The sequence below is a fragment of the Nyctereutes procyonoides genome, unplaced genomic scaffold, assembly GCF_905146905.1.
Source record: "Nyctereutes procyonoides isolate TBG_1078 unplaced genomic scaffold, NYPRO_anot_genome, whole genome shotgun sequence".
Classification (NCBI taxonomy): Eukaryota; Metazoa; Chordata; class Mammalia; order Carnivora; family Canidae; genus Nyctereutes; species Nyctereutes procyonoides.
Genome location: NW_026575131.1, coordinates 3,125,515 through 3,152,896, shown reverse-complemented (window position 1 = coordinate 3,152,896; position 27,382 = coordinate 3,125,515). Strand labels below are relative to the sequence as shown.

Genomic DNA, 27,382 nt, shown 5'->3' with positions numbered 1-27,382 from the left:
GCCTGAGTTTAGAGACTGGGAACCAAAATGAAAATATCCAAATAACAAGCCCCAAAAGGACAGGGAAAGCAGGAGTAGGACATTTTAAGTAGAATTCCAAGCCCGGGCACACTATCTGCTACATGTAAGACCATAAAAGGCAGAGACAAATCCTGAAAACCTCCAGAAAAAGAGCAGCCCCCCTGTGACGGGAGAAGTGCCACAGTGGCCTCTGATTCCACAGCAACCATACCATAGACAAGGTGAGGAGCTTCGACCCAAGACTGGACACCCAGGCAGACTGCCAGTCCACTGATGGCAGTGTGTCAGGGGCACACGTCTCACACAGAGGCTTGGGAAGCTTACCCAGACACTTTCCTTTGAAAACACACTTGGAAAAAAATACAAAAGGGAGGATGAAAACCCAGGAATGTTTGGACAAAGGTAGCAAGTGATGGTGTCGGTATCCTAATAGTTTTCTTGTCTACAAGGAAACTACAAGGAAAGTGTAGTAACCTAGAACTAAAATTCTGGAGACTGCATCTATAAAAGGGATGGTAGAGTGGGAGTAGGAAAAGATAAAAAGGGGCATATGTGTGCTATTTGTCTTTTAAAGGAAACGCAATATAAAAAGTCTCAGAATTCAGTAGGAATATATAAAAATGAATGTAGTCTTCAGGACAACCACCTTAGAAACAAAGAATGTAAACTTTTAAATCAGAAAAAAAAAAAAAAAAAAAACGTGGTCTACCAAAAGAAAGCAGAATAGGAGGAATTTAAAAGAAAAGGAGGTGGTCCCTCAAAAGCCTAATCTAACAATATTCTCAGTAAGTGGATTGTTTGCCAATTAATTAATCTCAAATTGGATTTTTTTAACCTAACAGTATGCTGTCTATAAAAACTGCTTTAGCGGCACTTAGTAGAACGTGCAACTCTGAGTTTAAGCCCCACATTGGGTATAGAGATTGCTTAAAAAAGTAAATCCCTTAAAAACTGCTTTAGACAAAAAGTGTTGAAATTAAAGCAAGAATATAAACTAGGCAAAAAGAATCACAAAGCCAAGACAAAAACTAGAGTGGCATCTTTAACATCTGACCACATAATTCAAGATAAAAATGTTCGAGAGGCACAGATAGACATTGTATATTGAGAAAAACAGCAAGAAGGTATAACCATCATGAAGGTTGTGCACTTCACAATGTAGTCTCAAAATACATTAAGTAACAACTGACAGGTTTGCAAAGAAAAATGAGTATCTGCTTGACATCACTGGAGAGCAAGCAAAGAACTAAGAATCTGAGGGGCTAAGAATCTAGAGAGAAGGGAAGTACACTGAATCCTTTTTCCTCTCCTACGCAATTTGTTCACAAGGTATTTGCTGATTCCTAAATTGCACATGAATGAGATGAATGCAGCAGATCCTTTGGAAAATGTCACCATGCTAGGGAAACAAAAATTGAGTTTCAGAGTGTGCCAAGGAGGAAGGCACCAGGTTATACCCTAAGCTTACAATTCAGAATTCAGAATATCTATGCTTTAGAAATAAGGCCAAACAAGGGATAAGCCTGTTTAAGAGATTTGTCCTTTATTTGCCTGCCAGAAGAAAAGTAAATCCTCTTTGGAGGAAGGTGTCAAGAGCCTCTACAGTTTTTCCTATGCAGCATTCACCATTTAATAGAAACACAGTCAATCTTCTGATCCAGTACAATCCCTATCAAAATTCCAATGGTATTTTTCACAGAAATAGAACAATTCTAAAATTTTTATGGAACCACAAAAGACATCGAATAGCCAAAGCAATCTTGAGAAAGAACAAAGTTGGAGGCTACATTTCCTGATTCAACTATATAGTACAAAGCTATAGTAACCAAAACGTGTGATAACTGCCGTAACAACAGACACATAGGTCAATGGGAGAGAATAGAGAGCCCAGAAATAAACCCACGTGTATAGTCAATTTATAACAAAGGAGCCAGTAATATACAATATAGAATGGATAGTCTTTTCAATAAATAGTGCTGGGAAAATAGGGTGGCCACATACCAAAAAAATTGGACCTCTATCTTAGGCCATACACAAAAATTAATTCAAAACGTATTAAAGACTTGAACCTAAGACCTGAAACGGTAAAGTTCCTAGAAGAAAAAAATAGGTAGTTAGCTCCTTGACATCAGTCTTAGAAATGATTTTTTTTGGATTTGACAGCAAGAACAAAAATAAGTGGGACTACTTGGAACTAAAAAGCTACACAGCAAAGGAAACAAATCATCCGCAAAATGAAAAGGCAACTTACTGAATGGGAGAAGGCATTTGTAAGTGATACAACCAATAAGGAGTTAATATCCAAAATGAATAACTCATGTAACTCAATAACAAAAAAAAAACAACAACAACAAAACACACCTGATTAAAAAATGGGCAGAGGATCTGAATAGACATTTTTCCAGAGAAGATAAACAAACGGTCAATAGGTAAGTGAAAAAGTGCTTAACATTACTAATCATTAGGGAAATGGAAATCAAAACCACAATGAGATTTCATCTCACACTTGTTAGAATGACTATTAGAAAAACAAATAGGGGATCCCTGGGTGGCTCAGCGGTTTAGCGCCTGCTTTGGGCCAGGGCATGATCCTGGAGACCCAGGATTGAGTCCCATGTCAGGCTCCCTGCATGGAGCCTGCTTCTCCCTCTGCCTGCCTCTCTCTCTCTCTCTCTCTCTCTCTCTCTCTCTCTCTCTCATAAATAAATAAATAAATATCTTTAAAAAAAAACAGTTGGAGATGTGGTATACTTGTGCACTCTTGGTAGGAATGTAAATTGGTGCAGCCACTATGGAAAATAGTATGAAGATTCCTCAAAAAATTAAATGGAACTACCATATGGTTCAGCAATTCCACTTCTGAGTATTTATCTGAAGAAAACAAAAACACTAACTCAAGAAGATAGATACATCCCCATGTTCATCGCAGTGTTCTTTACAATAGCCAAGACATGGAAGAAACCTATCAGTGGGTGATTGGACAAAGAAGATGGGGCGTCTGTGTGTGTTGTGTACACAATGCAATATTAGCCATAAAACAGAAGGAAATCCTGCCTTCTGTGACGACATGGATGGGTCTTGAGGGCATTACGCTAAATCAAATAAGACAGAAAAAACACAGCTATTGACTGACCTCACTTATTTGTGGAATCTAAAAAATAGGAACTCATAAGTACACAACAGATTGGTGGCTGCTAGAATTGGGGGGTGGGTGAAATAGATACATGTGGTCAAAAGGTACAAACTCAGTTATACAATAAGTAAATCATGGGGATGTCACATATAGCGTGGTATAGTTAATAGTACTATATTGTATGTTTGAAAGTTGCTAAGAAAGTAAACCTCAAGATAGTAGTTAATTGGGAAGAAAAATGGTACTTTCTGGGGTGATAGAATCAACTACACCCTGATCTGTGTGATGGCTTCACGGGTATCTATATAGATAAAAGTGAATGAGGCTGAACGCCTCAGATTTATGCATTTTACTATATTTAATACATATATATAAAAAGTATTATCAGAGACAAAGAGACCTATCATACTTATGAAAGAAATCAATAGGATAAAGCGGTCCAAAATTTGTATGTATCTAAAACATCACTTGACATATATAAAGCAAAAACAGAGGATAAAAAAATCTATAATCATATTTGGAGATTTTAACAGACTTCCCCTAGTAACTGAGAAAAGAAACAGAATTTAAAAATAAAGATACGTATTTGGGGAAAAAACACCAAAAAACAACGTTGATCTATTTGGAACACTATCTACAGCTACAGGATACTTTTTTTCCCCAAGTATTATGGAACACTTTCCAGAACTAGCCTATTTTGGACCATAAATCAAATAGCAACAAAGGATAGAAATTTACAGAATATATTCTCTGATAACAATGCAGTCAAAGTGTAAAACTGAGTAACAAAAATTCTAAAGTATTTGGAAATTACACAATTCACTAACCCACGGATCAAGGAACAAATTGAAAATGGGAAATAGATAATATTTTTAACTGAATCATCATGAAAATATGATGTATAAAAACTTGGGGATGCACTTAATGGTCATAGGAAGTTTTTAGTAAAATGAATACATTATAATGATTCATGTCTGAAAATTATCTAAACATCCATCTGAAGACATTAGAAAAAGCGGAGCAAATTCAAGCCGAAGTAGGAAGGAGTAAGAGTTGAAATCAGGCGCAGTGGTTTAGCGCCGCCTGCAGCCCAGGGTGTGATCCTGGAGACCCTGGATCAAGTCCCACCTCAGGCTCTCTGCATGGTGTCTGCTTCTCCCTCTGCCTGTGTCTCTGCCTTTCTCTCTGTCTCTATGAATAAATAAAATCTTAAAAAAAAAGAGTTGAAATCAGTGAAATAGAAAATAAGTGTATAATATGTAAATAAAGTAACAGAGATATTGATTCTTTGAAGGAAATAATGCATTTGTAAATGCAATTTCAATAAAGATCTCAAATATCCATAAACTCATGTGTAAATAGCAACTTGATCTGACACAACTGACAGTATATATCATTGGGGAGGGATAGGCTAGAAATGAAATTAGATTCCTACCCTCATACGGAAAATAAATTACAGATAAATTCAAAATTTAAGTATGATAAAAATTTAAATCTTATTAGAAGAAAACACAGACTAGTTTTATAATTTTAGGGTGAGAAAGGTTTTAAGTAAAGCAAAAAATGTAAGTCCTAAAGGAAATGTAAAATTTACAAAATAACTTTTTTATCCATTAAAAGACACCAGTAAGAGAGTGAAAAGAAGTCAAGTACCAAAAGAGATTTGCAGTGTTTATAAAATGCAGTTGTTAGCACTGGGAACATTAAACCAAAACCACCTAAAGTTCAAAAGAACACATTTGTAAAAGAAATTACCAAACTTATGAAAATATATTCAACTACACAATGAAATGCAACTTAAAACCTTCATGAGATACTATTATGCATTAGATTAGCAGTAATTTAAGTCTTACTGTAACAGATGTGAGCATGGAAGTAGGAAAACAAAGTCAACGCATCGCTGGCTGGTTTATAATAGTATAAACATTTTGGAAGATAAAGTATTACCCAAGAAAGTGGAAGTACAATTTAACAATTCAAATCCTAAGTCTACATCTCAAAGAAATCTTGCATATCATTTTAGAAGATATGTTAAAAATATGTAATTGCTTAAATAGCAAAACATCTGAATATAAATGCCCACTAATTATGGTATATTCCTACACTTAGACACATAAATATGGTTGAATCTCATTAATACTGAGTAAAAATTAAAATTGCATAAGATTATATACAGTATCAGGGCACCTGGGTGGCTCAGCGGTTGAGCGCCTGCCTTCGGCCCAGGGCATGATCCCAGGGCATGATCCCAGGATCCCAGGATCGAGTCCCACATTGGGCTCCCTGCAGGGAGCCTGCTTCTCCCTCTGCCTGTGTCCCTGCCTCTCTCTCTCTCTCTGTGTCTCTCATAAATAAATAAAATCTTTAAAGAAAATTATATACAGTATTATTCCATTTTATAGCATTCAAAGATATGCAAATGTAAAAAATGTCTATGAATATATATGCATGTAGTATCAGCAATACTGCAATAAAATAAAATAAAATTAGAAGCACACAAAAACACAAATATAGACAGTAAGCCTTAAGAGAAAAGCAAGTAATAGATAAAATTTAGGATAGTGGTAACTTCTGGGTAAGGGGTAAGAGGTGGAAAACAGCACACAAAAAACTATAGAAGTATTGATAATGTTTGATTTCTTAAGCTGGCTAGTGGGTATAGGATATTGGCTTTATTTTTAACAGTACACACATTTATGTTCTTATATGTATATTTAATAAAAGTTAACAAAACAACTTATTCATAAAAATAAAAGAGGAACTTGTGAGAATTCCTATAAAAACACGACTGAAGCAGAGACGCCTGGGTGGCTCAGTGAGTGGGCACCTGCCTTTGGCTCAGGGCGTGATCCCCTCAGGGCATGATCCCGCCATCCCACATCTGGCTCCCAGCAGGGAGCCTGCTTCTCCCTCAGCCTGTGTCTCTGCCTCTCTCTGTCTCTCATGAATAAATAAAATCTTTAAAAAACAAAACAAAACATGATTGAAGCAATTTAAAATTATAAATTAACATAGATGTCACAGGGAAAGATCAATTTAAAGAAGTGGAAGATAAGCAGAACACAATGTAAAATACCAGTAAGTACAAATTAAGAGGGAAAACAAAATGGAGGAAAGTTCTTTCAAGTTCCAATGAAAAACGAGATCCTACCTGGATACCTAGAGTGAACACTAAGGATTAAAGGAAAGTTTTTAAAAAAGACTCCAGAGGAAGTAACGTTTAGTTAAAAAGGAAAAAGGATCAGATGGGCATCAGACTTACCTACAATTCTTGATTTTGGAAAGCAGATTTGGTGGGGTTGTGGGGAGGGTTGTGTACAGAGATTTGAAAGTATAATCTTACAAATAGCTCAGCTGCTGTTCAAGAGCAAAGACAATGATAACCATGGACCTACAAGCACCTTGAAAGTTTATTATCCACAAAGACTTTCTGAAAGAAAAGAAATAGTAAAGCAAAGGATAAAGTAGACACAACCTCTGCCCCCCCACCCCTGCAAACACATATGCACACATTGTAGCCAACAAGTAAAATTGTAGTTGGCAAGGAGTTCTAGTATGGTGGAGTAAGGAGCTCAATCCTTTCCTCAAAAAACAATAAAACTGGACAAAATTGTCAAAAGCAACCATTGGAAATTGTGCAAAGACATACAAAAAACTTAGAAGTGTTTATTCATAAAAATGTGCTGAACTTCAGGTAAGAACAGTAGGAGTTGGTGTCACTCCTGCCACCCCTGGGCACTTACAGCAGTGGTTCTGTTAGGGTGTGCAAGTCATGAAAATCAGTGGCTGTACTGCTTAAATGCAGACTTACTTGATTTGTTGTTGTTTTTTTTAATTAAAAATACTTTCTTTTTATTTATTTATATGATAGTCACACAGAGAGAGAGAAGCAGAGACACAGGCAGAGGGAGAAGCAGGCTCCATGCACCGGGAGCCTGATGTGGGATTCGATCCCGGGTCTCCAGGATCGCGCCCTGGGCCAAAGGCAGGCGATAAACCGCGGCGCCACCCAGGGATCCCGACTTACTTGATTTGAACTGCAGCTTGAAAAACCCCATGTGCATGGCTAATTATATGCAACAATAGCAATGTCAGCTGCAAACAAACAGAACAGGCCAGTTGTTCAGCAGGCCTGAGGTTGCAATCCTATGTGGGGCAAGCAACAGGCAAGCAATTAATCAAAATTTAACAGGGAGATACAGGAAATGAGATTGTCACAAAGGACCTTGATATGCTCTTCATACATGCTTGGTTACTGCCTGCCTGCACATGCAGAGGAGACATGAGAGGACCCAGTGAAAAGTCAAAGCCAGAGAAACTGAATGCATGCCCCTACCCACACACAGATCCATTGATAAAGATTGAAAACCTGGCGGCCTAGAGGTGTGCAACTTCTGACCATTTGTTGGCTGATGACTGATTGATGCAGACACAGTGGTGACCTCAAGGAAGACAGGCTTAAAATAAAAACAATTTAAAAACAAAGAGGGGCACCTAGGTGGCTCAGTCACTTAAGGGGTGGACTCGATTTCAGTTCAGGTCATGAACTCAGAGTTGTGAGATCCATGGCATGGAGCCTACTTAAGAGTCTCTTTCTGCCCCTCCCCCGACACTCGGGTGCACACACACTCTCTCTAAAAAACAAAAACAAAATCAGCAAAGATTGCTATCTGCAAGCTTTCTGCTATCTGCAGCTTGCTACAGACCACTGAGGAGACAGTCCACAGATTTTGTGCAAGCAAGTTATTAAATGACAGATACCACCACCCTTAGGGATAAAAAGCAGAATCCAGAGTTGCTGCAATGCATTTTAGATGTCCAGTTTCCAATCAAAAATTAGGAGACATGCAAAGAAATAGTAAAGCATAAACATTATTCAGGAAAATAAAATAAAGCAGTCAATACAAACTGTCCAGTGGGTTCAGCTGGTTGACCTCAATGCAGCTGTTATTTAACAAACTAAAGAAAATTATTTTTAAAAATTATTTTAAAAATTTAAAGAAAGTATACGAGTCAAGAAATAGATCATCTAATAAAGATATTTTCAAAAAAAAAGCTAAATGAAGACTCTGCAGTTGTAAAGTACAGTAACTGAAATGAAAAACTCATTAGAGGGAAACAACAGGTATAAGGTGACAAAGGAATATGAACCCTAAAGATAGAGATTATCCAGTCTGAGGAATAGAAATAAAAGAATCTTTTAGGATCCCTGGGTGGCACAGCGTTAGCGCCTACCTTTGGCCCAGGGCGCGATCCTGGAGACCCGGGATCGAATCCCATATCGGGCTTCCGGTGCATGGAGCCTGCTTCTCCCTCTGCCTGTGTCTCTGCCTCTCTCTCTCTCACTGTGTGCCTATCATAAATAAATAAAAATTAAAAAAATAAAAGAATCTTTTATATTAATAGTGCCTCAAGATCTGTGGGACATTGTTAAGTGAACCAACATGGACATAATGGGAGTCTGACAAAGGGGATGGGGAGAGAGGAAGAACAGAAAAAAGAAGAAATTAAGACCTGCAATATTAATCTACTGATCTAGGGAAGCTCAATGAACCCCACGGAGGGTAAATATAGAGAAATCCACACCTGTACATATTAGAGTCCAACAGCTAAAAGAAAGACAATGAGAAAATCTTGGAAACAGCAAGAAAAAAATGACTCATCATGTACAAGAAAACAATATGATTAATGGCTTAATGTCCATCAGAAAGAATAGAGACACAGTGTAATAATATTTTCAAAGTGCCGAAAAAAATTTTCAGTAAATACCAAGTATTCTATGTCTAACAAAAGTCATTTTCAAAAATTCTAGTGAAATAAAAATATTCTCTGATAAAGGTAGAATTTGTTGGTAGTACCTGCTTTCTTGGATATACTAAAGGAGGTCTTTTAAAGCTGAGAATAAATGACACCAGATGATAACTAAGAACTACATTAACAAAATCACTGGAAAAGATAAATATATGATAAATATAAAATACATAAATGCATTTTCCTTCTCTCAACTTTTAAAAGACATGATTGCATAAAACAATAACACTATATCTGGAGATTGTTATATGTCTATATAACATATTATATATATACATATATATGTAACATAACAATAACAGTATAAAGGAAGGGAGGAAATGGAATTATATTATAGAACAGTTTCTACATTTTATTCTAATAAAGCTAGTAATAAGCTGTAGTAGATTGTGAAGATGCATATTATAGAAGAATCCTAGAGAAACCCCTAAGAAATAACTTTTTTTTAAAGATTTTATTTATTTATTTATTCATGAAAGACACACAGAGAGAGAGGCAGAGACACAGGCAGAGGGAGAAGCAGGCTCCACGCAGGGAGCCAGACGCAGGACTCCAGGATCACACCCTGGACTGAAGGGTGCGCCAAACCACTGAGTCACCCGGTCTGCCCCCTAAGAAATAACTTTAAGGAAAACAATCAATGAGGGAATTAAAATGATGCACTAAAAATATCTGCTCAACACAAAAAGGAGGCAGTAAAGAAACAACAGAAGATCAAAATCAATACTTAATACATTAAACAAAAGACATAAATTAAAACATCAATAATTATATTATGCATAAATGGACAATCAAACAAAGATTGTCAGACTGGATTTTTTTGAAAAAAAGATCCAGCCACTTGTTGTTTAAAGTAGACGCATATTGGATGCAAAGGCATAAATAGTTTGAAAGTCAAAGGGGGTGGAGGGCAGCCCAGGTGGCTCAGAGGTTTAGCGCCACCTTCAGCCCGGGGCGTGATCCTGGAGACCCGGGATGGAGTCCCATGTCGGGCTCCCTGCATGGAGCCTGCTTCTCCCCCTGCCTGTTTCTCTCTCTCTGTATCTCTAATAAATAAATAAAATCTTAAAAAAAAAAAAAAGAAAGTCAAAGGGGTGGAAAAAATATGTAGTATGCAAACCGGAAGAGAGCCGGTGTGAGTAAATTAACATAATACAAAGTGGTTTTTGAGACAAGAAATGTTATTAGGAACAAAAAGGGATGTTTTATAGTGATTAAAATGGCAGTTCACCAGGAAGATATAGTTATAAACACAAACATATCTAACAACAGAGCCCCAAAATACAATAAGCAAAAATCAACAGAATTGAAAGGAGAAACAGATGATTCAACCATGAATAGAGACTTTAATACCTCAATCCCAACAACTGATAGAACAACTAGAAGGAAAATCAATAACACAGGAGACCTGAAAAACACTATTACCAGCTCCTGTCATTTATATAACATTCCTCCCAGTGTCAGGAGAATATATATTCATTTCAAGCCTAAAGATGGATCTAGGCCATAAGAGAAATTGTAATAAATTTCATAGGATAGAAACCATACAAAGTATGTTCTCCAGTCACAACAAAATTAAATTCTAAATTTCTAAAAACTACAATGGAAATTATAAAATATTTTGTGATGAATGAAAATAAAAATACAACATACCAAGTTTATGGGATGCAACTAAAGTAGTGTTTAGGCGGAAATTTGTAGCTGTAAATACATGTATATAAAAAGTTAAGAAACTTAACTTTACTCTTTAGCAAACTAGAGTTGCAAATTGAATCCAAATAAGCAGAAAGAAGAAATTGTAATACAGTTTAGGATAGAAAAACATGAAATAGAAAAATAGAGAAAATGAACAAACTCCAAAAGTAGTTCTTCAAAAAGACCACCAACATTGGCAAATCTTTAGCTAGACTGCTCAAGAAAGAAAGAGAAAAGATACAAATTAGTAAAATCAGGAATGAAAGAGGCGACATTCTACTGACTTTACAGAAATTAAAAGGATTATAAGAGAATCCCATGAACAACTGTATGTGAACAAACTAGGTGATTTACATGACATGGACAAATTCCTGGAAAGACACAAATTATCAAACCTGTTTTAAGAAAGAGACAATCTGAATATAGACTTATAACAAGTAAAGAGATAAAACTAGTCATTTAAAATTTGCCCAAGAAAAGCTCAGGCTTAGATGGCTTCACTGGTAGGTTCTACCAAAATACTGAGAGAATGAATACCAACATGTCACGTTATTTCCAGAAAATAGGAGAGGAAACACCAACTCATTACAGGACCAATATTACACAGGTACCAGTGTTGGACAGAGCTATCACAAGAAAAATACAAAATATTAGCAAACTAAATTCAGAAACACATAGATAAAAGATCATGTGCCATTACCAAGTGAGAAATATCCCAGGAATGCAAAATCGTATTAACATCCAAATATCAAGTAACGTAATCCACTGTATAAATAAAGAGAGAACCACAATATATACAGGGAAAAAAAGCATCTGACAAAATCCAACATTAATTCATGATAAAAACTCACAACAAACTAAGACTACAAGAAATCTTCCTCAACTGAAAAAGTGTACCCCAAACCTGCAGTTACTATCCAACTTCATGGCCAAAGGTTGCTTTCCCCTCAAGATCAGAAAGAAAACAAGCATGTCTGCTCTTACCACTCCTATTTGACACTGTACTTTATACTCTCAGTTGTTCGACTTTTTTATAGGCTTATACCTCAGTCTTGTTTTATAATTTGTATGGAATCTAAGGCAAATAACAATCGGAACACACAATACATATAACACTTCACTAAATTTGGCCAAGGATGTATACAGAGAAAAATGTGTAGCCTTTCTTATTAAATAAGAAAGAATAAAAATGAATGAAGTAGTCAACTCAAGAAGCTAAAAAGGTAAGGATGCTCAGTCAGTTAAGCTTCTGCCTTAGGCTCAGGTCATGACCCTAGGGTCCTGGGGTCGAGCCCTGCATCAGGCTCCCTGCTTCTCCCTCTCCTTCCGACTCCTGCCTGCTTGTGTGCTCACTCTCTCTGTCTCAAATAAATAAACAAAAGCTTTTAAAAAGCCAACAATATACACCTTCAAAGCTTATAAACTTCTAAGAGACTTTCTTTTTACTAGAGGTTGGGGTGGGGGTGCTTCACAGAGACCCTAAGTGGACAGCCTCAAGTCACACCTTTTTGGTTGGCGTGGAGTGAGGGAGGTTCTCCTTGGCCATTTGGGCCACATAAAAGCATTCCTAGTCACTTTCAGGAAGGATAGGGACCTGAGGGCTGGAATGCACGCCTCTGACCTGGTTCAGTCCCACAGCCAGTACTCCTTGCCCACCCTGCCCAGGATCCCGGGAGAGCAGATACAGAACTGGTCATCTACCCTGTATCTCCCCACCAGTGACTGGACAGCCCCACTTGAGGCGAAGGCCTGGGGCCCCTGATTCGGGGAGGAGAGAGTGCCCACCTGGACCAGGCTGGACTCCTGGCCCTTGTTCTTTAGCACCATGGTGTTCCGCCACTGCAGATACTTCTCCTGGTGGGCCTGGATCTCGTAAGCAAGGGTGGATTTCTGACTTAGGAAGTGCTCAAGACTGAGGGTGTGCTGAGATGGCAAGGCCAACAGTTTTCCTTCTGTGAGATCTTCTTGAGAAATGGGCAGCCCCAACTCTTGGCTCAAGTCTTTGACCATGGCGGAGGATGGCAGCAGGTCTCTCGTGATCACCTCTCTGAGCTTGGTGCTGTGATGGCAGATGCAGTAGATCCTGCAAGGCAGAGGGCCACCCGCATGGCCTTACCTATCTCTCAAGATACATAAACCAGCCCCGTTTTACAAGAGAAAATGAAGCTCAGAAGTTGTTTAGCTGGTCCCAGATCACAGAACTCGTATGCCAAGCTGAGAGTGCACCTGAACCAGCCCACAAAAGAGAATGCTTCCTTTTCGCTCCCCTCCAGCCCCCGGAAGGTAAGGACTTCCCACAATCCACTCTGATTACTTTTCTGCTACTGTGGTCTTATTCCATGCCTGTCACCTCCCCACATCCCACCTGGGAGCAGCCCCAACCAGCCAGCCACCAGGAGTGTGGATCTCAGAGCTCCTACCACACAGAGGACACCACACACACAGCCTCAGATCTCAGCAAAGCTCAAGGACTGAGCAACCACCCTCCCAGGCCCTGCCCTGAGAGTCCTCCCTGCTCTCCTCTCCCGGGGGCCTGGTGTACTGTGGGCACTGGTTCACGCTGACACTCTGTAGCCTCATGCCAGGGCCTGTCACTTGCTGCTGCTCACTGTCTCTGATACTTCTGAGGTCCAGCCAGGAGACACGGTCTCTGCCTCTTACCAGCTGAGGCCCCTGGCCTGCCCCTGGACTTTTCAGATTGGAATAAAGCCATGATGAACGCAGCTACGTGGGATGCAGCAAGCACTTACTAGCAGTTTTATTGCCCTTCCCTAACACCCCCGACCCCCAGCCATCTCCTAGCAGGGCAGAGCAAGGCCCAGCCTCCCCTCACTGACAGCCAAAGCTCTAGACACCCAGATGCTCCAGCACCTCCCCAGCATGAGCCTGCTGAGGCCCACTGGACAGCCCACCCCTCCTGGCTTGCAGCTTCAGCCTGCTGTCGTGGGGTGCCCAGCCGTAGCCCGCTTGTGCCTGAGGTGACCAGGTGGGGGATAATAGGACTAAGTCCCTTTCCTCCATGTCCCTGGGCTCTCTCCTTTTCTCTCCTCCTGCTTCCACCCTCTCCTTTATTAACACATTTGATAAGCTGGGAGCCAACTCTCAGCCAGGGCTGTTACTGACTTTAAAGTGTAAAGAGATGGTGTGCACCTCCTGCCCCAGACTAGAGTGAGGAGACTGTCCACCCGAGGAAGGCCTGCCACGGATGCGCTAGGTCAGGCCCTGCTGACTTCCTGAAAGAACCGGCCACTGCCCTTCGCTGTCCCACAAAGCCCAGTGCGGCTGGCCATGCACGGTCCCAGGGACCCCACTGCACCACGCTCAGTCAGTCTCCACTGCCAAACTGGGTGTGTCTCGCCTGGCCCTCCTGCTCCCCACGTGAAAGGAGTAGGCCCTCCCAGGGCACGAGCCACGCTCAGTCCAGCGGGAGAAGCACACGGTTCCCCAGGGTCACCAGCGCTGGAGCAGAGGGAACAGCACAGGTAAAGGCACGCACGTAGTGTAAGACTGAGATCTTGGAGGATGACTTTCTGGAGAGGAGGTGAGGGAAGAAGCAAACAAAGGCAAGCATTCAGGTAGAGAAAACTTGCAGTTCCGGTGGATCTGCTTCTGGTCCTCATTACTCACTGCTCAGGCTATTCTAGGCTATTCCTCAAGAACAGCAGATAGCTTTGTGTGACCTGTGTTCCCTTGTTTCCAAAACCCCCTTGGGAGAGCATGTGCACCAGTCCCTGGGAATGACACAGGTTCTGGGCCCCTTGGAACTGTACTCCACTCCGGGCCTGGCTCCTTTGGGTATAAGAATAACAAAAACTGGGGTACCTGGATGGCTCAGTGGGTTAAGTGTCTGCCTTGGGCTCAGGTCATGATCTCAGGGTCCCAGGATCGAGTCCCACGTGGGGCTCCCTGCTCAGCGGGGAGTCGGCTTCTCCCTCTCCCTCTGCCCCTCCTCCCTGCTTGTGCTCTCGCTCTCCTTCCAATAAATAAAACCTTAAAAAATGTGAATAGAAACTGCACCTGGAGGGTGCCCCCAGGGAGGCAGCCCTACCCCCGAGGCCGCCTGGCGCACCTGCTCAGGGCCTGGAAGGCCTTCTGGGAAACGGTGTGGCGGATGTACAGCGCCGAGTGCTTCACGAGCTGTGACAGGGGCCTGAAGAGGTGCACCTGGTACAGGACGGTCTCCAGGTCCGCGTAGAGGCGCTGGCGGAACAGCAGCGCCGAGTTGTAGAGCGCTTTGTATTTGCCCAGTCCGGCTCCGGCTCCGGCTCCGGCTCCGGGGGCCCTGCGAGGAGGCCGCGGGGCGGGGCGGGGCTTCAGCTCTGCCCCGCGGCCTCCTGGAACGCTGTGCAGTCTTGCCCTTTTGGCAGAACTTTTTTCTTTTCATCTTTTTACTTGTTTAAAAACACACAAAAGGAATGCATTAATAATAAATCATCTGAAAAAAAAATAGAACGTCTATCTTTCCAAACTGTGGCAGTGAAAATGCTGAAACCTGCCTCAGTTTCCTCTTGTCCTGCCCCTAGCCCCTGCCCCCATCCCCCGTCCCTGCTCACACTTGACTCCCTGGCACTCACATCCAGGCAGAGGGTCTAAACACACTCCCCCGTGGTGCACACGTTGCTCCTACACCCTGTGCAACCTGAGGAAAGTCAGCTTGTGCCCTTGGTGAATCTGTGTTTGGTCACAAGGTTTCCTCTTCTGTGAAGTACCTGTTCAAGCCCTCTGCCCACTCTTCCCTTGGCTTTATTTTCTTATTGATTCAGGGGTGTTTTTACATATTCGGGAGACTAGCTTCACACACTGCAAAAAATTTCTCAATTTGTCTTTTCACAATTTTTATGGGATCTTTGGATAAACAAGTTATTCACTCTAACGTAGCCGGATGCAGCATTTCTTTCCTTTGTCCTGTGTACTTCTGTCTTGTTCAAGAAATCTTTATCCTAATAATAGAAAAGCTTTATAATTTTGCATTTTAAAAACGGATTTTTCTTTTCTGGTGAACTCTGAAAAAGACCAGGTAACTGTGGTCCAGTTGACCGCACTGTGTCTGTCCATCAATAAGGCATTCTATTTATGTCAGACGTCACTGTTGGAGGAAATTAGGTATTGGGTGCACGGAACCACTCTATATTATTTTTGCAACTTATTGTGATCTGTAAGTATTCCAGATGGGTTTTAATCCACCTGGAATTGATTTTTGTGAATTGTGTGAAACAGCGAATTAGGGAAGTCTCAGTGAATCAGGAACAGAGTGGAACTTCCTCCAAGTGATAAAAGACATCTACAAAAAAACCCACACCTAACATCATATTTGAATGTCTTCCACTAAAGATCAGAAACAAGGCAAGGATGTCACCACTCTTTACATGTATAATAGTACCACAAGTCCTCACTATCACACAAAGGAAATACAGATTGGAAAGGAAGAAACTGAAGATGACACAAGGAAATGGAAAGACATTCCATACTCATGAATTAGAAGAACAAATATTGTTAAAATGTCTATGCTACCCAGAGCAATCCACATATTTAATGCAATCCCTATCAAAATTCCAATAGCATTTTCCACATAGCTAGAACAAATGATCCTAAAATGTGTGTGGACCCTGAATAGCCAAAGCAATCTTGAAACGGAAAAACAAAACTGGAGGTATCACAACTCCAGGCTTCAAGTTATACTACAAAGCTGTAGTCATCAAAAAAGTATGGTACTGGCACAAAAATAGACACAGATCAATGGAACACAATGAAGAGCCCAGAAGTAAACCTAGGATTACATGTCAATTACTGCACAACAAAGGAGGCAAGAATATTCAATGGGGCGATGAAGCGAATACAGTCGCTTCAACAAATGATGTTGGAAAACTGGACAGCTACCTACAAAAGAACAAAACTGGATCACATTCTTACACAACACACCAACTCAAGTGGATTAAAGGCCTAAATAAAACCATAAAACTAAAAAATAAAAATAAAACCATAAAACTCCCAGAAGAAAATGTAGGCAATAAGCTCTTTGACATTGGTCTAAGTATTTTTTTTTTTTGTCTCCTCGGGCTATGGCAACAAGCAAAAAAACAAACAAATGGAACTCATGGAACTATATCAAACCAAAAAGATTTTGCACTGTGAATTAAACCAACAAAAAGAAAAGGTAATCCATTGAATGGGAGAAGCTACTTGCAAAAAACATATCCAATAAGGGATCAATATCCAAAGTATATAAAGAACTCATATGACCTAATATCAACAAAATAAGCCCAAATAAAAAATGGGCAGAGAAGGTGAATAGAAGACAATGTAGATTTAATGAAAAGATCTCAACATTCCTGATCATCAGGGAAATGCAAATCACAATCATAATGGGATACCACCTCACATCTGTCAGATGACTATTATCAGAAACACAAGAAATAACAACTGTTGGTGATGGAGGATGTGGAGAGAGGGGAACCCTCGTGGACTGTTGGTGGGAATGCAAACTGGTACAGCCACTGTGGAAAACAGTATGGAGATTTCTCAAATTTTTAAAATATCATCCAGCAATTCCACTCCTGGGTATTAAGCCAAAAGAAAATGAAAACACTAATTCAAAAAAGTATATGCACCACTATGTTCACTGCAGCATTATTTGCAAGAGCCAGGATACAGAAGCATTCTAAGTGTCCATTAATAGGTGAATGGATAAAGATGTGGTGTGTGTGTGTAATGGAGTATTACTCAGCCGTATAAAAGAATAAGATCTTGCCATTGCAGTAACATGAATGAACCTAAAAAGTATTATGCTCAGTGAAATAAGTCAGAGAAAGACAGACAAATACTGTATTATTTCACTTATATGTGAAATCTAAAAACCAGAACAAATGAGCAAACAAAACAAAACATTCCATAGGTACAGAGATCAAAGTGGTAGCTGCTGGGGTTGGGACTGGGGTAGGAATGAGTGAAACAGGTGATGGGGATTAAGAGGTACAAATTTCTAGTTATAAATAAGTCACGAGGATATGATGTGCAACCTAGGGAATAGAGTGTTATTATAATAACTTTGTATGGTGACAGATGGTAACTGGATCTACCATAGTGATCATTTTGCAATGTAGAAAAATATCAAACCACTGTCCTGTACATCTGGAACTGATATCATATTGTAAGTCAATTAAAAAGAAAAGAAAACATGTTCACACAAAAACCTGTACATTGTTGTTCACATCAGCTTCATTTGTAATATCAAGAACTGGAAATAACCAAAATGCCCCTCAACAGATGGATGGTGAAACTGTGGCACATGCATTCCATGAAATACTATCCAGCAACAAAGAGGAATAAACCATTGATTCATGCAAAAATATGGATGGATCTCTAGCACTTTATGCTGAGTAGGAAGAAAAACAATCTTCTAAAGTCATATACTGTATGATTCCATTAATATGTAAGGTTACATACAGATGAAAAATTAAGGAGATGGAAAACAGGATAAAGAGGGTGGCAGTGACTATAAACACAGTGATCTCTGTCGTGGCACACCAGTTCAAGATCTTCATCATACTAGTGGTCACACAAATTTGCATGTGATAAACTGGCACAGAGAACACACACATTGTACTGGTGTTGGTGTCCTGGTTTAGATATCGTACTATAGTTAAGATGTAACCACTGTGAGGGAAAGAGTATGTGGGATCTCTGCAATATTCTTTAAACTTCCTGTGAATCTATAATTATTCCAAAAGAAAAAGTTGAAAATGTACATAGATCTTTAATCCAGGTGGAATTGATTTTTGTGAATGATTTGAACAGGAAATTATTTTCCCTTTTCTTATGGATAAACAATTATCCCAACACCATTTTTTGGTAAAGGTTCTCCTTTCCTCACTGATTTTTTTTTTATCCACTAGAGGTATTTTTCAACTAAGATTTAATTCAGACACCATACAATTCATACATTTAATATGTATAATTCAATCATTTTTAGTCTAGTGACAGATATGTGCAATCATCATCACAATCCATTTTTGAGCTTCCTCATCACCTAAAAAAGAAGCTTGTACCCACTCCCTCTCACCCCATACTCTCACCCCTGGCCCACAGCCCTAAATATTGGCTAATCTGTCTCTATAGATTTGCCTATTTTGAACATTTCATATAAATGACTCATAGAATAATGCGGTCTTTGTGACTGGCTTCTTTGACTTCGCTGAGTATTTTCAAGGTTCATCCATGTTGTAGCATGAGTCAGTGTTTCATTCCTTGTCATGTCCAAGGAACAGTTCGTTATTGTATTTACATATCACATTTGTTTAGCTATTAGTCAATTAATGGACATTTGGACTGTTTATACCTCATGGGTCTTATAATACTGTTCTAAATAGTTATACAGTTTTTAGTGTGGACATATGTTCTCATTTATCTTGGGCATTTACCTAGGAGTAGGACTCTTAGGTCAAATAGTAACTCTTCAGTCATCTGAGGAACTGCCAGACTGTTTACTAAAGTGACTCTACCATCTAATTCATCTACTTCTTACCAGCAGTGAATGATAATTCTAATTTCTCCACGTCCTTGTCAACACTTGCTATTATCTGACATGCTTAATTCTAGCCAAACTAGTGGGTATGAAGAGGTATATTATGTAAATGCACCCTTTTAATGTGTACAATTCAATGGCTTTAGTATATTCATTTCCCACTGATTTTGCAATGTCACATGTCATAGTCATGTGTGACTGCTTACATGTAGGTCTGTCTTTGGATTTTCTATTATATTCCATATGTCCGTTTGTTTATCTGTGAACCAATAAACTGTCTTAATCACCATAGATTTATAATGAGCCTTGATACCTAGTAGAGCAAGTGCTCCATCTTACATTTCTTATTCAAGAGTGTATCTTGAATGATGATGTGCATTTTTAAATCAGATTTTCAAGTACCATACTTCTTTAAAAGTTGGTATTAGTATTCTTTTTTTGGTATTAGTATTTTAAAATTGGGATTGCCTTGAATCTATATATCCAGTTTGCACATAACTGACACCTCCACAATATTGAGTGTTCCAATCCATGAACATGATAGGTCCTCCTTCACTTATTTAGGTTTTCTTTAATGTGTCAAAGTTTTTTTAAAAAAAATATTTTATTCATTTATTTGAGAGAGCACATGTGAGAGGGAGGGGCAGAGGTAGAGGAAGAGGCAGATTCCCTGCTGAGCAGGGAGCCTGACTCGGGGCTCAATCAGGGCTCAGAACCTGGCATCATGACCTGGACCAAAGGCAGGCACTTAACCAACTGAGCCACCCAGGCGATCCTAAAAGTTCTATTATATTCATGATGGAGATCTTGTACTCCTGTTTGTTGAATTTATTAATGTGAAATTCATATTTTATACGTTAAAAGTGCTTTTCTTAAAAAATGATTTTTTGGGATCCCTGGGTGGCACAGCGGTTTGGCGCCTGCCTTTGGCCCAGGGCGCGATCCTGGAGACCCGGGATCGAATCCCACGTCGGGCTCCCGATGCATGGAGCCTGCTTCTCCCTCTGCCTGTGTCTCAGCCTCTCTGTCTCTGTGACTATCATAAATTAAAATAAAAAAAATGAAAAAAAAATTAAAAAAAAATGATTTTTTGTATGTAGATGTTATTCAGAAATTCAATAGATTTTTACATTAATGTTTGTATCCAGAGACCTGATTAAACTATCTTATCTGAAAATATTTTTGATATTACTTTTGGAATTTCTTATACATATTTAAATTTATTGACCTGGTTTAAAACATTTATTTTGATGTCTGCAACATCTATCATTTTCAGCCTTTATTTTTTTCTAATATAAGCATTTAAGTCTATAAAGTTTCTTCTTAATAACACTTTAACATCGTCCCACAAATTTACATATTATTCTATTTTCATTATTGTTCAATTCAGTAATGTCTAATTTCTATTACAATTTCTCTTTTGATCCATGGGTTGTTTGGAAGTATTTGCTAATTTCTAAGCATATGAATTTTTTTTCTGGTTCACAACTTTTTACTTGTAGATTAACTGAACTGGGGTCAGTGAACATATATTATTTATTCTACTGGGGAAAAAACTACTCATTGAGATATAATTCACATATCATACCATCTGACTTAGCCAAACTGCAAAATTTGAGGTCACAATCCCCCAAACTGCCCTGACTTCTGGTACCAACTGAAGTCCAAGAGGTTTCTAATACCACCCTCAGGCTCATCGATTTGGTACAAGAACTCACATAATTCATTGAAAGCTGTTACACTTACACTCAGAGCTTATTACAGGGAAAGGATACAGATTAAAATCGGCTAGAGGGAGAGACACATAGGGTGTGTGGTCACTATCAGGTGAGGTGATCCCATCCTAACCTAAGTTCTGGTGTGGTCATCCCCCAACCTAAGCAAAGGCACCCCTAATAGCTATGACAGATATCACTTCCCAGAAGCAAAAGGCAAAGGCCAGACCTTCTGGGCAAGGCCAGATTCCTTACTGCACACCTTATTAATTTCACAATCCAGTGGTTTTTAATATATTAACAATGTTGTGCAATCATAAACACCAATTCTAGAAAATTTTCATCACACCAAGAAGAATCTGTATCCAGTAACAGTCACTTCCCACTTCTCCTTCATCCCTCCCCTGAGACCTTGGGAACCACTAATCTACTATCTTTATGGATTTGACTGTTCTAGACATTTCACATAAACGGAATCATACAACACGTGGCCTTTCATGTCTGTCTTCTTTTACTCAGTTGGTTTTCAAGGTTCACCCATAGCGAAGTGTGTGTATCAGTACTTCATTCCTTTTTCATGGCTATTATTCTATTATGTGGATGTATCACATTTTGTTCATTGGTTAGTGGACATTCAAGTTGTTTCCACTTCTTTGACTATAATAAATGATGCTGCTGTGAACATTCACATACAAGTTTTTGTGTGGACCCACGTTTTCAGTTCTGTTGGGCAGATAACTAGACACAAATGCAGCTTCTCCACAGCACAACTTGGCTTACCAACACATCGAGACAGGTCCCCACAGGGCTGCTCCCCTCTCACGGATGGATGGACTCAACCTCAGGACTACCTGCTGTTGTCAGCATCTGGTCCTGGGGTATGAACTCTGAAGACAGAGACGGGGAGTTCCCAGACTAAAAGTGGGAGATCCTGGGGCACCTGGTGGCTCAGTTGGCTGAGTGTCTGACTTTGGCTCAGGTCACGATCTCAGGGTCCTGGAATTGACCCCATTTTGGGCTCCCTCTCAGCGGGAAGTCTGCTTCTCCCTCTGCCACCCTGTCACCCCACCACCACCACTCATGCTCTCTTTTTTAAATAAATAAAATCTAAAAAATAAAAATAAAGGAAAGAGGTTCTTGTAACCCCAACTAGGATACCTGCAAATAATGAAAGGAAAAGAGAACTGTCATGAAGCCAAAACTAAAGGATGGAAGGACCATATGGGGCCACCTGCTCCAGCCCAGAATCTGAACTTTGCCTCTATCAGGTGCTCCTGGAGGCCATCAGGGAAGAGGAACTTTCTGCAGCCTAGCTTCTCCAGCCTCATAATAATCAGGTCTTCCTTAGACTGCCTGGAAATCTATTTCCCTGTGGTATCCATCTTCAGGCCATACAGAGCTTTCTTCTCCCTATTAGCCAAGCAGGCGCCTCAGAAGTCTGAAGGGAGCACCCACCTTCCTGAACCACCCTGTCTTCCATGGGGTCCTAAAGTCTTCCCTTCACCCAAGGGCAAGCAATTCCTCCTGGGATCAAGGCAAATAATGGAGCCCTGTGAAGCGCTCTATAATAAATCCCAAGAGGAACTGAGTCAACAGGGCCTTCTGGCAGATGAGGACTCTAAACCCGAGCCTGGCTTCAAAAGATCCCCCCATTGACTCAGCATCCAGACACCATGACTTTTACACGAAACACAGACAAACCATCCACCCACCGGCTCTGATGGCTGTCCCATAGCTGCTTCAAGCCTTGGTCAGCCAAACCCTCCAGAATGAGAAGGTGGATCTTCCCGTCCAGCAGGTGGAAGCCAGTGAGCACATCCAGGTCCTGCCTCTCCTGGATCTTCACCCGCACCTTAAAGGCTGACAGGATCTGCTGGATGTTCCTGACAGGGTAGGACTCCAGATCAAGGGCCTTGGCATTGATCATGGTGATGTCCCGCAGGAGGCTGGAGAGGAGGGAGATCTTCCTGGAGTCAAACACGAAAATGACACGGCCAAACTGGCTACGTGTGAGCTCTGGGTCCGGGGCTTCTGCTCTGGCGCGCAGGGGCACAGCAATGTCCACCCGCAGCTTGAGCAGGGAGTTGGCCTCGATGTAGTTGCCCATGGGCAGTGGCTTGTGCTGGAAGCCATCTGTGGGCACCCGGAATCCCACAACCTTCCTGCTCCTACCATCCCGTCCACACCGTGTGGGTTTGGGCTCACAGCTGTGGATGGGAACGACCAAGTTCAAGTACTTGTGGCCGAGGAGAAGGTCGGCAAAACTGACCTGGGCAACCCCGTAAGGGTCCCATCTCTTATTGTGGGATTCAAAGGGGTTGCTCTCTGTCTCTTCTGGAGAGATGACGGCCTGGAGGTTGAGGTATGAGTCCAGGGGGTCATCTCCAAACAGGGTGGGCTTCCGGGAATACTCCTCTAATTTGCGGTCCCTGTCATGCACTTCCACCACCATGGGAGGGCCCTCCAGGTATTCTCTCAGGTCACTGGGCTGCATCGCCCCCAGAAAGATGACATTGATGTCCTGGAAATGGATGTGGACGCCATGGGGCTGCCCCTCTGTTCTGTGAACTGGAGTCTTAAAGAACTGGTACTTGCAGTACACAGGGGTGCACAGCCTCTAGGAAAGAATGAGGTGACAGGAGATCAGTAGGCTGCAGTGGCAGTCACTCTGCCTCCCCTCTAAAGGAAGGTTCTCACAGGGACCTCAAATCCTAGTGTCATGTTCACCACCCGCAGCTCCTGTGGCCTGGGTTTCCTCATCCACAAAAATATCAATGAGAGAGCCTGTTCTGCAAGGTCATCCCCAGGATTAAGTGACATATATGAAGGCACCAAAATGGTGGTTGAACAAGACAGGGGCCTAATAAGTATTAGCCATACTTCCTCTGAGTCCCACAAAGACAGGCCACATGCATTTTGCACATCTGAATTTTTACTTCCAAGCCCAAGGCTAGGTGTAAAAAAAAGTAGAGATAACTGGTTTTTAGAAAAGGTAATCCATATCTCCCAGACATCCATCTGGAGGGTTGGCATGGGCTTACCTTTGGCATATTAATAGGTATCCAAGCAGAAAGCTACAACAAGGTGAAGAAGAGCTCAGAGCCCTGGGGCTTAACAGGGCATGGAGAGTGAGATGGAAAGGAGAGACAGAAAACAGTTTATCTTGCATGTTTTAACCTTATGTTAAGATCTTATAATCAAAAGTTAACCCTTATGCAAGTCTGTGATCTGAATTCACACTCCAAGTGTACTATTTATTTTATACTGAAACTGAAAATTTATTTTTAAATAATCCTGGGTTGGTATGCTCCCAGGTACCTGGTAGGAGTAATCAATAAACCTTCTAGAGACATCCACTTTCAACCTAAGCCTCAAAGAATCCCCACAGAGAAAGTTCAACTAAATGTGAAATCATAGTAAAAGTCACAAAATATCTAAAGGTAAAATATTCTACTAGCAAAGGTGGTTGCACAAAGGCATAAAATATTAGAATGACAAGATACATAAACAAAATATATTTGTTTGGTTATGTGTATAAAAAGGAATATCATCAAGGTCAAATCTATTGTATTTCTATTTACTAGCAATGAATAATTTTAAAATATCACCTTTGACAGCATAAAAAACATAAAATGCTTAAAAAGAAATGCATTGAAAGATGTGTTAAGACCTGTACCTGAAAAGAACAAAATATTGCAGAGAGAAATTAGAGAAAATCTAAACAGATAAATGTACAATTTTCATGGATAGGAAAATGCAATTAATTCTAAATGAATCATAGACCTAAATATAAAGGCTAAAATTATACATCTTCTAGAAGAAGGAGAGAATCTTCATTAACATGGGAAAAGATTTCTTTGACAGGACACAAAAAGCACTAATTATAACAGCCAAAAGTTGATAAAACGGATTTTATCAAATAAAGTTAAACCCTAGACTGGCATAAAACATGTACAATACATATACATCTTACAGAGGACTTATATACAGAATATTAAAAGAACATCTATAAAACAATAATAAAAAAGAAAAATAATAATAAAAGATGAACAGTGAATGCAACCAGAGCAGCCATCAGAGGCCTCTGTAAAGTAAAAGGTAATGTGTAAATTGGAAATGGAAACCAAACTCAAAGTACAAACAGTGTAGCTATGAGTTTCCTGGGTTTTATTTTCCTCCTATATGTCATAAACTGGTCTCAAAAGGAAACGTGAATCCCAGAATCATGCACCAGGTGTGGACAGAGCTCTAAGAGAAGCCCTCTCTTTCTACTCTAAGGAATGGAAGGAGGGATCCTCATAGGATAGAAAGAGTGGTTTGAAGGGATCTCCTGCTATTTTTCTCTCCTGGCCCTGCCCCCATGCAAGTTCAAGTTCCAAAGCTGCAATCTGATGGCAGTGGCAGCAGCTGGGAAGGCACCTAAAAACCTGAAGAGGGAAATAACTTGAGCAGAGGAATTATGATACAAAAACCATGTGGCAAACCCTCAATATTGTTTTTAGTGTACATATCTTCCCACCACCTGTCCTCAGAGGTAGACTGAGTCCCAGAAAGGGCATGTCAGAGTGGAAACACTAAAGGTACACCTTTCAAGCCAGCAGACCAGGAAGAGGACTCTTTAGGACCTGGAGAGGGTAGAAAGGAGAGAAAATCAAGAAAGGGATTCCATAAACTTATAGGTAAACTTGGGCTTATCCCTGAACCATACATGTGTGTGGATCTGGCCTTAAGCAGCATACCAGGGGTTTTAAGAACTGAACAGAGACCACAACACAAGTCTCAGACTGGCCCCTGAGTACCGCACATGCAGGAAAGACCTGACTATCACTACAAAATCTTAGAAAACTGAACAGGCCTTAAAACCACAGTCATAGGGATCCCTGGGTGGCGCAGCAGTTTAGCGCCTGCCTTTGGCCCAGGGTGTGATCCTGGAGACCTGGGATCGAATCCCACGTCGGGCTCCCAGTGTATGGAGCCTGCTTCTCCCTCTGCCTATGTCTCTGCCTCTCTCTCTCTCACTGTGTGCCTATCATAAATAAATAAAACAAAACAAAAAAAAACACAGTCATAGAAGGTAAACTAGAAATTACAGCTTGACCCCAAGTAAGGTTATTATCTAATAAAACAAAAAAGCCAACATTCTCCATAGGATTTTTTTAAAAGATTATATCTATTTATTCATGAGAGACTCAGAGAGAGAGAGGCAGAGATGTAGGAATAGGAAGAAACAGCCTTCCTGTGGGGAGCCTGATGTGTGACTTGATCCCAGGACCCCAGGCGCATGACCTGAGCCAAAGGCAGACACTCAACCACTAAGCCACCCAGGTGTCTCTCTCCATAGGATTTAAATAAGACTCAGGGTCTCATAACATAATATTTAAAATGTCTAAGATATATCAATCCAAAATTGCTTGATATACACAGAATTAGGAATGCTGACTGACCAATGCTCAAGGGGAGAAACAACCAACAGATGCCAGCTCTGAGATGACTTGAATATTGGAATTATCTGATGAAAACTTTAAGACCACAATTATAACCATTTTCCAACAAGTAACTGCAAACATTCTTGAAACAAATGGGAGGTAGCCAGTCTCAGAAAGTGGAAACTATAATGAAGAACCAAAGGGAAATTTACAACTGAAAAATATAATAAATGAAATTAAAAATTGGCTGGATGGCCCAAAGAACAAAATGCAGATGGCAGAGGAATGAATAAGTGAACTTGACTACAGATCAACAGAAAGTATGCAATCTGAGAGGTACCCGGGTGGCACAGTCAGTTAACCAACTCTTGGTTTCAGCTCAGGTCATTATCTCAGTGTTGTAGGTCAAACCCCATGTCAGGCTCTGTTCTCAGCAAGAAGTCTGCTTAAGATTCCCTCTCCCAGGGCAGCCCCAGTGGCTTAGCAGTTTGGTGCCACCTTCAGTCCAGGGCGTGATCCTGGAGACCCCGGATCAGAGTCTTGTGTCGGGCTCCCTGCATGGAGCCTGCTTTTCCCTCTGCCTGTGTCTCTGCCTCTCTCTCTTCCTCTCTCTCTCTCTCTCTGTCTCTCATTAATAAATAAATAAAATCTTAAAAAAAAAAGGTTCCCTCTTCCCCGCTAAAGACTCTAAGCACACCTTTTCCCATGTATACAACTAGATAACACTCACTTCAGTGAGTCAACCCAGGAAAACAATCTGAAGACAGCAGAAGAATCTCCACAACTAAAGGCTGAGAAGAAGCCACATCAAAGAAGGCAGGAAGGGGAAAGACATGGTTGGGGAACAAGATGGACTGTGGCCATCTGTGGTGGGGATGGAGCCAGTGGTGGAGAGAAAAGCAAAAAACAGACTTGCACACTAGGGAACCCACAAGGGGAAGACAAATCCCCATAACATTTGGCACTAAAAGCAAGAGAGGCCAAATTTCATGAGCTCTTACAACCAGTGGGACCTAAAGCCTGGAATTTTAAGTAAGTAAGGGGGTGGAGAAATATCTAC

The 27,382-nt window shown here is 40.6% G+C and overlaps 1 protein-coding gene across 1 annotated transcript in view; it reads right to left on the bottom strand.

Annotated features, from left to right (window-relative positions):
• The window catches only part of CFAP92 (cilia and flagella associated protein 92 (putative)), a 57,884-nt gene that overhangs the window by 7,071 nt on the left and 23,431 nt on the right, over positions 1-27,382 (bottom strand). Inside the window, exons 9-12 of the mRNA XM_055343902.1 lie at positions 22,609-23,513; positions 17,096-17,115; positions 14,730-14,904; positions 12,446-12,743 (exon numbers count right to left, since the gene is read on the bottom strand). Coding sequence (XP_055199877.1) covers positions 12,446-12,743; positions 14,730-14,904; positions 17,096-17,115; positions 22,609-23,513 — 1,398 coding nt within the window. The remainder of the gene's footprint in view (positions 1-12,445; positions 12,744-14,729; positions 14,905-17,095; positions 17,116-22,608; positions 23,514-27,382) is intronic.